At 35.0% G+C, this 11781-nt stretch overlaps 1 protein-coding gene across 1 annotated transcript in view; it reads right to left on the bottom strand.

Moving 5' to 3' along the window:
- RALYL (RALY RNA binding protein like) overlaps window positions 1-11781 on the bottom strand; it is an 875975-nt gene that overhangs the window by 530989 nt on the left and 333205 nt on the right. The window contains exon 2 of the mRNA XM_024126995.2: window positions 9225-9503. Within this exon, the coding sequence (XP_023982763.1) occupies window positions 9225-9480 (256 nt within the window). The 5' untranslated portion in view covers window positions 9481-9503. The remainder of the gene's footprint in view (window positions 1-9224; window positions 9504-11781) is intronic.

Genomic DNA, 11781 nt, shown 5'->3' on the forward strand with positions numbered 1-11781 from the left:
GGCAGAACACTCTATGACATAAATCACAGCAAGATCCTTTTTGACCCACTTCCTAGAGAAATAGAAATAAAAACAAAAATAAACAAATGGGACCTAATGAAACTTAAAAGCTTTTGCACAGCAAAGGAAACCATAAACAAGACGAAAAGACACCCCTCAAAATCGGAGAAAATATTTGCAAACGAAGCAACTGACAAAGGATTAATCTCCAAAATATAGAAGCAGCTCATGTTGCTCAATATCAACAAAAGAAACAACCCAATTCACAAATGGGCAGAAGACCTAAACAGACATTTCTCCGAAGAAGATATACAGATTGCCAACCAAAACATGAAGGGATACTCATCATTGCTAATCATTGGAGAAATCAGGTCTATTGAATAGCTACTTCTCAGGTGTCTGACTTTTGAGAGACTGAATCCCCTTGCAAGGAGACCACACTGCCTTCACTTTATAGCAAACCCATTGCAATTACTTGCTTTCCAGGGAAATTGCAACCAACCCTTCTTCTTCTTTCTCCTTCTCTTCCTCCTCCTTCTCTTTTTTTCTTTCTCTCTTCATCTTCTTGTGCTACACTTTTAAACAGGGGTAAAAAGCCCTTTAGTGAAATCCATCCATTCCTCTAAACATCCAACCATTCACCCAGCACATATTTACTGAGCATTTGCCATGGAAGTGTCAGCACACTTCAAGGTGCCAAGAAGATTAATATAAACATATATAGTCAATGTTCTCCAGGAATTTAGCCTATGGGGAGAAGGAAAATATACCTATAACAAAACAGTAAATATAAAAATATAATTGAAAAGAAGGTATGTGCCAGAAAGGGATACCAGTAGGTTTGAGGTATCAAAGTAGGTTTCCTTAAAGTAATGACATTTGACATGTGATCCGAAGGATAAACAGTCAACTGAAGGGAGTGAAGAAGTGGGGAAGTGAGGTGAGATGGTGGGAAGCTTGGCAAGGATATTCCACACACTCACACAGCCTGTGCAAAGGTCCTGGTGAGGGAAAGATGACTTGTTCAAAGAACTGATATAAGTCAATTTAGATGGAGCACCAAGAAAGGCTCAGAGGATGATGCTGTAAGTCTGCAAACGAGCAGAAAACAAATCACATAGAAAGTTGTAGGCACAGCAAGGGTTTCAGTCTCTTTTTTGAGAACAATGAAAAATTATGCATAGTTTTTATCAAAGGGTGATACGGTTAAATTTGTATTTTGAAAAATCACTCTGGATGCAAAATGGTAGCTGAGAATAAAAACACTTTTGAAATCCATTACTCCTAGGACACGCTTGATAGATCGTTACCAGCATTTGTTTTTTTTCTTCTTCTTTGTCCACACCCAGGATTGCTCTCCAATATATTCCTTCTTATCAATGCATTTTCCATTACTTCCCACATGATCAGAATTAAGAATATTCATCAGATTTACTTTAAAATTAGCAAACCCTATTCATGTTCTTTCTCTGAATTCCTTAAGCATTTACAAGACCTTTATAATGTAATAAAATTAATTTAATTCTCTATTTTATGTATTCTTTTTTTAAGCTAGACTTTGGTCCTCAACAAAAGGAACCTTTATACAGGACTTAGAGAAAAAATGATTTCTACAGATAAATGATTTTTTAGTGCTGGATTCTTCCTATTATTAATAACTGACTTCCTAAGTTCATAAATTGTGCTTTTGCAACCAACCTAAGAGTGAAAGTATTTAAAAATAAAGACCTTACAAATGTCTATTTATAGCCTGTGTGTAGTCAAACCAAGTGTAATCAGTAGGAATTGGCACTGATCGAGACTTAGTCTCTAACCTCTGCATGGTATTTTGGTACAAAAGAACACTTTATGTGTGACCTCTCATATAAAAATTGTCAGTATTAAACATTTAAGATGTTTATTTCACCTTTCACATAATGTGTTTGAGAAAAAACAGTTCCAATGGCTAAATTTGGATTTAAAATATAATAAATATTTCTAATAGTAACAAAATTTAGAATCTAATTTCAATGAATTATTAATAAGAGGATAATAATAATAATAAATTTTTAAATATAAATTATTTTAAATAACCAAATTGAAATACTTTTTTCTTTTTTTTTTTTGCGGTACGCGGGACTCTCACTGTTGTGGCCTCTCCCGTTGCGGAGCACAGGCTCCGGACGAGCAGGCTCAGCGGCCATGGCTCACGTGCTTAGACGCTCCGCGGCATGTTGGATCTTCCCAGACCGGGGCACGAACCCGTGTCCCCTGCATCAGCAGGCGGACTCTCAACCACTGCGCCACCAGGGAATCCCAATACACTCTTATAGTGAGCTTTACATTATAAAAATTGTATTTTACAAAAATTATTCAGAATAATTTCACAGTTAGATTTTGATTCTTTAAGAATCCCCAAGTACTGTGGATGAAAATACAATCAATTGTTCTTTTCCACAGTTTAGCAATCCCTCATTACATATCAAAGGCAGGAAGCCAGGGTTAAAAAAGGGATATCCCATTTTCTACTGTGGTGCAAAAGATGTGCTGAAGAACTGTAAACATATAATACAACAAAATTAAGTTGTGACCAAGTTTCCTTTTCTTTATAATACCCACAGTGTATGCTGTGATGGGTACCCAGAAGGCAGCAATACCAAAAATCCATGTCTTCACCCAGTTTATTTATTTAAAATCCTTTAATGTGTTCAGTTATCACATCTCAAAACACATGACAAAGTGTATTTATCAGGGAAATTTCCTCAGAGTGCCAACCTTGACCTGGGAATAAGAAGAGGAGATATCACTGGGAAAATGAAGAGAGAATGATTTTGAAACACGTATCACAGACTGGGGTCACAGCTGGCATGAGGTCACATGCCACACAAGTTTGAATGAGTGAACTGTGCAATGAAAAACAAAAGGCATAAACTTTAAAGAATAGTACAGAAAAGGGGACAGGGCACCCAAAATAAATATGTCAAAGTCACAATCAAGTTTGGGACATGCCTTGATCATAGATTTAAAAATAAGAACTGCGGACATTCATTGCAGTTTGGGGAAATAAATACTTTTCTTTGTTTTTGTTTAATTGCTCTGGGGTAATAAATATATAGGAGTCTTACCCCAAGGGAAAAATATCACCTTAATTATTAGTTTATATGCTATATGCCTTTAAGAGGAATAACCTCAGGAAAAAAACCATGTATTCAAAAAAACATTCCTTGTGTTCGTTATCATGTTGGTAAAATGGACAGACCATGCAACTATTTCAAGGTGCCTTTTCATGTGTTATGGTGTAAAATTTAGGAATCTTTGTTGATATAGTATAAATAAAAAATCCAAGGAAGAAAAGTTAATCAAAACATTAGACTGTGACCTATTTTCAAAATCCAAATTAGAGTTCCAATATTCTGAGCTCTCATTTCTGATCTCCTTTAGTTTCTCTATGCACTATAATTTTTAGGTAGAATCCAGAAATTTTTAAAATAATTTCTCATTTTATGTGAGATTGAAAAGAATGTAAAATATATACTTACTTAAAACTTCAAATCAGAATTTGATGGTAATTTCATGGTTAAGATGTTTTCTCCAGAAAGATACAGAATATTTTATAATACCGGTATATGGAATTCTTGTTCTTAAATGTTCAGGTATACTAATGTAGTCAAGTGAGTAAAATCATCCTGACTGGGTCTGCAATGGTTGACTTGTAATTGGTCTGAAGATATTTATGCCAATGGTTTTATTAAAGGCAGACACTGAAATTTGGCAAGGTGGATAAAGTTTTCTCTGCTACGCAGCTGGGCAGATGGCTTTGGGTATAGAAGACACTGATATGGAAAGAAACTTAGGCTTTAAAGGTCCTATGATTAAGCTCTCCTAAATGAGTCTTTAAAATATTAGAATCAAAAAGAACACTTGCATATATGGCCTTGGAAGTTTGGAAATCATTAGTAGCTTAAAGGAACTGATACAAGAATCAATAACTCATAAAGTAGTCATCCAATAAGTTTAGGAAGTTTAGGAAGGACATGGTAACTACAACTTAGAATTGGGAGAGCAAAGAGCTGTGCATAAAGTAGTTCAGATTTCGATTTCCAGAAGGCTTATCAGAAAGCCTCTTCTAGTTATTTGGACCCAAAGATTTCTCCACAGATCAATCTTCAGCCAATATTCTTCTCACTCTATATACTTTCCCAGAGTGAGCTTATCCATCTCCATAGTTTTAACACTATCTCTGTTGATGACTCACAAATATTTTACTCTTAATCCAAATCTCTCCTCTTAGTCTGAACCTGCATATTCAAGATTATACTAGATACAGGTACCTGGATATCTTGAGGCATGTACATCAATATTAATACATATATTCAATCCTGAACTCATTGTCTTACACAAAAATCTTTTTCCCTTTGGAAATCATTCTCCATCATCCTAGTGCTCTGCAAGTCAATCCAACAGAGAACTCAACCCAGAAATATGGGAATCATTCTTGATTCTTCTCTCTCTCTGTCTCACCCAGTGTTCCAACTAGTTATTAAATCCTATTGATCTTACCTCATTTTCCTAATTTTTCCTTCTTCATTTCCATAATCAGATACCTGGACTCTTTCAGTAGGCTCCCAACACATTTCCTTGTTTCCAGTTTTATATCACATTAATCCATCCATCAATCTGCTAATGGATTATTCTTTCAATAAAAAAATTCAACATATTACTCCCCAACTTAAAACATTTCGGTGTTTCCCCTTACTTGTAGACACAAAATGGTTATTAATATTTTCCATTTAATAAATGCTAGGTTTCATCACATGCATAACTGATTCTTAGTTTAAGGATAAATCTATAATTCCATAGTACTATAAGAACTCACATTAGGATGCTTAATTTTTTCTGGCACTATTGATGTTTAACTCTAATTTCTAAATTGTACATACAAATTTTAAATACATTGTGATATGAAGATTGTTTCTATTTAGAAGTTACTTGAATATGCATTGAGATCAAATAAGATAATATAGGTAAAGTATTAGCCCAATGCATGGCTTAAAATTAATTTTCTTCCCACTCTAAAGAGAAATAACAATGCTTAAATAGGTTGTGGTATATGAAATTAACATCTATTTCATATGTCAGTGGTCTATTATTTGATCTATAATCAATCCACTTCAAATCAAGGGCTTGTAGGGTTTAGTGGGAGTTGTGAATCATAAAATGTATATTTGAGAGTCAAAAATTTCAAGAAGCAAGTGATTTTACCTAAACCTAAGTTTCCCCTGTCACCAAAAGCAAAATACTTAAAGCCAGAAATGAATATACCTCCTGGGAAACTGTTTTCTTCAGGAACCAGCTTCCTATAAGGAACATCTGGAAGACAAGATGTTCCTGAGTCTGTAGCAATATGGTTTAAGAAAAGGTGAGTATGTTGAAACACTTGCCCTGAAAAGCAAAGTTATTAAGTTATAAAGCACTTGCTTTGTACGAAAAGGCATTCAACTTAGACACAAGGAGTGAGAGACTAGATTTCAACTAAAAGAATAAAATCTTTGACTTGGATTGAGGCAGAAAGGGTGATTATGGCTGATTAAATAGGTGCTCCAGAGATTAACTGGAGGACACAACAGAGAGAGGATCCCAGAATGACTGGGAATGAAAAATGGTATCTTATTAGAATCACAATTTAATTCTGTGGCTCTCAAAGCATAGTGATTTGGTGTCGTCATTTTTTTCCTTGGGTTTTTCTAAGTAAGGCACTAAATTTTTAGTGTGGGTATTGCTCCTTCCCCATTGCATTCTTCTCAAAAGGACAGTGAGTAAGTGAGCAGTGACAGGTGTTAGGGCCCAGGGTAGGTTGCCCCAAACTATGCCTCATTGACATATTGATTATTTTGAATTAAAGTTACTTAAGAAAGAGCTGATGCAAGAGGGACACTCACCCTCCTTGCTGTCTCTCTGAAGTCAGGAAATAAACCTCTCTCATGTGAAAGTGCCCTTCCTACAACAGGAGGTAGAAAGATACCCTTATTGCCAGATATAGGGAATTGGGGCAGAGAAACCTGTATAAACAAACCTTCTTACTTCTTTACTAATGTGCTACTCAAGCCTACACTTTGCTTAAACTCCTTACTAATTAAGTCCCCAAACCTAAGCTTCTTCGTCCTGTCAATTCCTCTCAAATTTATTGTTTCTTTTGAATGGATAAAAAGATGTGGCACATATATACAGTGGAATATTACTCAGCCATAAAAAGAAACGAAATTGAGTTATTTGTAGTGAGGTAGATGGCCCTAGAGTCTGTCATACAGAATGAAGTAAGTCAGAAAGAGAAAAACAAATAACGTATGCTCACAGATATATATGGAATCTAAAAAAAAAAAAAAAAAAAAGAAAGGTTCTGAAGAACCTAGGGGCAGGACAGGAATAAACACGCAGACGTAGAGAATGGACTTGAGGACACGGGGAAGGGGAAAGTGAAGCTGGGATGAAGTGAGAGAGTGGCACTGACATATATACACTACCAAATGTAAAATAGTTAGTGGGAAGCAGCTGCATAGCACAGGGAGATCAGCTCGGTGCTTTGCATCCACCTACAGGGGTGGGATAGGGAGGGTGGGAGGGAGACACAAGAGGGAGGGGATATGGGGATATAAGTATACATATAGCTGATTCACTTTGTTATACAGCAGAAACTAACACAACAATGTAAAGCAATTTTACTCCAGTAAAGATGTTTAAAAAAATTTGTTTCTTTGTCTCAAAAGTATAAAAGCTGCCGGCTCTGGCTACTTCTCAGGCCCCATTTCTATGAGACCTCCATGTGCACAAATTACAATTTGTTCCCTTTTCTCCTGTTAATCTGTGTTGTGTCAATTTTATTACTAGCCCACCCACAAGTACTCAAGAGGGGTAGAGGGGGAAATTTCCCCCTCCCTGACATAGGAAAAGGGACTCTGGAAAATTAGCTATAGTTCATTAACACGTGAACTAGACTTTACATTAGTCATTAATTTTTAAAAATACATAGTTAAATGCATCTCCACTAGTATGTACTAATCTCATAATAATCAGGATAGAGGTAATAAATGGGTATTTCTCTGATTTTGGCTCAGATGTGGCCCTAAGTAGAGACTTCAACTTAGAAGTTAAAGCAAAATTGGTCAGAAAATTCCAATATCAAGGTAAACAAGTAGAATTGGAACATTGAAAAAAAAAAGACACATGTAAGACTTACCAATGTCCTTTGGACGGCATTACTTTTCTTTAAAATATAGAAAAGTGAATTGGAGAAATATAAATAAAACTATATTATTATATGGTAATGATTATTTGTGGTTTTATTGCAAGCACTTATGTAAAGCATCTTTTTTTCCTCAAGACTATTACCTCAGACTTCACTCTCACTTTATTGAATTCCATACCTTCCCCCCAATTTTTCGTAATTACATTATATAACTTGGTAATACAACATTCTTAACACTCTTCTAACTTGATTTGTTTATGCTTTTATATCTTGTTTCTTTTATATGCTCCTTCATCTTTATTATGTCTGTGGACATGATAGAAGTAATATCATAAATTAAAATATGTAATTCCAGGGAGTTAGTTCCCTGGTGGCCTAGTGGTAAGGATTCTGGCCTTTCCTCACTATGGCCTGGGTTCAATCCCTGGTTGGGGAACTGAGATCCTGCAAGCCACGCGGTGTGGCCAAAAAAATTTTTATAAAAATATGTAATTCCAGATACTTATGAGGGCTATGAAAAAAATACAATGTACAATAATAGAATAGACAGTGCAGGCAAGAGGGTAGAAGACTATTTTATTTTAAATAAGTTGGTCAGAAAAGCCTCTCTGGGAAAGTAAAATTTGAGCACAGTATACAGTAAAGTAGGGAAAGAATGATTAGCACGGACCTGTCTTCTGAGCAGAGGGAATAGCAAGTGCAAAGCCTCTGAGGTAGAAACAATCCTGGAATGTTTGTAGCATATCAAGACAGGCAGCAACACTGAAGTGGTACAAGAAGGCAGAGAGAAGGAGACGGAGTTGAAGATGTGGTTATGTGGTGCGTCATCACCATGGTATAGAATATAAACCTTATTCTGGGTGCAATGAAAGGCATTACAGACTTAAGAGCAAATTAATGGTATAATCTCATTTATGTTTTTAAAGGGACACTGGCAGGAGTGGAAAGAGGCAGACCAGTTAGGGGGTTATTTCAGTAGTCCACCTGAGATAACAGTGGCCTGTATAAGATGGCTATTGGTATAGATTTAAAAGTTGATTGGGTTTGGGATATATTGATGGTAAGAAACATGATGATGGATTACATTTGGAGTGTGGGGGGAAGAGAAGAATCAAGGTTGATACCTAGGATTTTGTTTGAAAAACTGGATAAATGAAGGTTCCATTTATTGTGATGGGGAAGTATGCAGGTGAAGGAAGTTGCAATGTGGATATCAAAAAGAAGACCTGGTATAATCAGTTTAATATAAGAATCTGAACTTACAGAGATATAAATTAGGGAATCACTGATGTGTTAATTATGCTTTTTCCTTATGCAGAAAAAAGTGTCTAATTTTTATTTTTATCTGCATACTTACTACAAAGTATTTTCTCCTAAGAATTTTCCTTTTACTTCAGACTATATTCTCATTTCTTTGAAAAAAATAACTATATAATTCCCGGGACATCAGACATAAATCTGATTATTGCACATAACTGAACAGGCATGACATACAAGATTCCTGCCTAGATAAGAAAGAATAGATTATATTCCTTTTCCAGTTATTAAGATTTACTACCTTTTGCTATTTTCTATCCCTTCTCCCCCCAAAATAAAAACAGTAAATGAGAAAAATACATTAGCCCCTGAGAGCAAGTGCTATAAGTATAAAAAGTAATTATTTTATTTTATTTTATTTTTTTCTCCACAAAGTGTTTCCTAGAAGATAAGACATCATTGCAAGTCAAATAAAGTTAAACATGATGCATATCTTTTATCTGCCTGGACCTGTTAAGACTGGTGGAGGTAACAAGTACTACAAAGCAGACGATTTCAAGCTTATAAATTTGTAGAGAAAATAAGGCACTTATAAGTAAACCAATATGAGAACAAGAAAATAATATAAATTATAAATATATAAGTACTATAATTGGTTAAGAGATAAAATATTATAGTAGTGCTTGTCCAGATATGCTCAGAGACTAGAACACTAATGTGAAACCCATGCCGGAGTGGGACTTACCGAGCGGTTGGCCTGCGATGATCCTGGCATTTTCTCCAGCCACTGCAGCTCTTGCGTGCCGCTCACTCATGTACTGTACAAATGCATAACCTTTGTGAACTGAGCAGCCAACTATTTTTCCATACTTTGAGAAAATGGCTTCAATGTCAACTTTCTTGACAATGGCTGTATTTAGATTGCCAATGAAAACACGGGAGTTGATGGACTTGGGGTCATTCTTATTGGTGACATTGCTGGTCTGTGTTTTGCCAGTCATGGTTGGATCACCTTGTTTTAATCCTTAAACAAACAAACAAAAAAATCAAAAGGAAAATCATTAGATTGAATGGATACCACGGGCTTTTAACAATTTTTCAAAAGTGTACCAGGTAAACTCAAATCCCCAAGTACTACTGATTTTCTTGAGAAGAAAATTTAGTAATATATTAATAAAAGGTGAATATTGCGTTGCAAAATGAAGTAGAAAAATAATTATAATTATTTAGCATACAGTTATAAATAAATTCCTGATTAATTTATCTAAAATTCAGGCCTGCACAGTGATAAACATTTTATAGTTTTTATTTTTAAGTCTATCAATATTTCAGAAGCAAATATGAGAAATAAACCACCTTAATCTATCAGTGAAAAAGAAAATCCAGAATGGCTAAGGTCTGATGGTGGAATATAGTACTGTAACCTCCATTTATGGTGGAGAACATGCATTTTTATTTCTACATTTTCTATAATACGTAGATATGTTAGTTATTTCATTATCAAAACCCTTCTATCAGAAACTAACAATTCATTTCATTAAATGCTGTGGAAGAGAAAAAAATGAATTAAAAATTAAAAATTTTATTGGAAAATTTAACATAAGAAAAACATATTTTGAAAATAAAGGATTTAACCAGAATTAATTCTGTACATTCTCTGTAACCAATACCAAATACCAGTTTAAAAAAAAAAAAAAGAAAAAGCAGCATGTGTAGCTAGTTTTCATCAATGATCAGCAAATTAGTAGACTGGGCATCTGTACTGAAATTTCCATTCTCAACCTCATTTTTAATTCATTTAACTAATGGCTCCTATGCTGCCTAAGGACTGCTAGTATTTCTAAAAACTCTTTTGTGAGTTTGGCAGAGTATTTAATTGTGCTTAATTAAACTCAATGAAACTTTTATTTCCAAGTACTCCAGCACTTACAGATTTATTTTTTAAGCCTTTAAAAATGCATTCATTCATTCAACAATATTTATTAAGCACTATTTTTTTTTTTTTTTTTGCCAGACATCATCTTCTAAAGTGCTTACCAATTAAAAGAAACTAGCATGGTGAAACTAAAATTTCAACAAGGATACAATCTCTAATATTGATGATAATTGTTGAACACTAGCTAATTGATACATTTTATCAGTGACATTATATTTTTATACAAATAATCTCAAAATCTTATAGCTATATAAATAATTAATAAGTGTATATTGTTTTCAAAAGCAATTTAAAATGACATTTCTAAATTGAGCACTAAAGAGGTGGAAATTTTAAAGGCATGTAAATTAGATATACTTGAAAATTTACTCACTATTCATTTAAAGCAGCCACTTCTAAAATCAAGAGCAACCACATACACAAAAATGTTTCAAATTAGGCTGTTAATGATTACTTCTTGGATTATTAAAATTTTACTAAATATTGGACACAACATTATACATATCTCCTTATAATGAAAGTTGACTTCATAAACAGTTATTCACGTAAAAATTGAGTATGGCATCATTAAAAACAGGGATTATATTGCTGCCTTGTTTTGTTTTGGCTTAGCTACATTTAAGGGCTTCCTTTAAGAATTATTCAAGGTTAGGGTTGAAGGAAAGGAAAGTTGATTCTTTTTTTTTTTTTATTTTGCAATTTGAGCTATTGCATACCTTAAGCTAATGCTCTGAGAATCAATTCAAATAAGAAAAATTAAGATGTACATATGTGTTTTAAACAAACATTTAGCTTCCTCATATAATCTAGTGTATTTTAACCACACTGAAGAGGAAAAATAAACAAAATAACCATTTTTTGGCTCCAGAATGTATTAAGGGCTACCTTTCTTACAACTCTAGTCCAACATCAGTAATGTAATCTATAGAAATAATATTATTTTCTTTTTGCTCTTATGTAATAGATATTTTTAGAAATATCATAAAGTTTTTTTTTTTTTTTTTTTTTTTTTGCGGTATGCGGGCCTCCCTCTGTTTTGGCCTCTCCCGTTGCGGAGGACAGGCTCCGGACGCGCAGGCCTGGCGGCCATGGCTCATGGGCCCAGCCGCTCCGCGGCATGTGGGATCCTCCCAGACTGGGGCGCGAACCCGGTTCCCCTGCATCGGCAGGCGGACACGCAACCACTGCGCCACCAGGGAAGCCCTAAAGTTACTTTTAAGAATGAACGATTCTTGGGCTTCCCTGGTGGCTCAGTGATTGAGAGTCCGCCTGCCAATGCAGGGGACATGGGTTAGTGTCCCGGTCCTGGAAGATCCCACATGCCGCGGAGCGGCTGGGCCCGTGAGCCATGGCCACTGAGCCTGCG

The sequence above is a fragment of the Physeter macrocephalus genome, chromosome 15 (genome assembly GCF_002837175.3).
Source record: "Physeter macrocephalus isolate SW-GA chromosome 15, ASM283717v5, whole genome shotgun sequence".
Lineage (NCBI taxonomy): Eukaryota > Metazoa > Chordata > Mammalia > Artiodactyla > Physeteridae > Physeter > Physeter macrocephalus.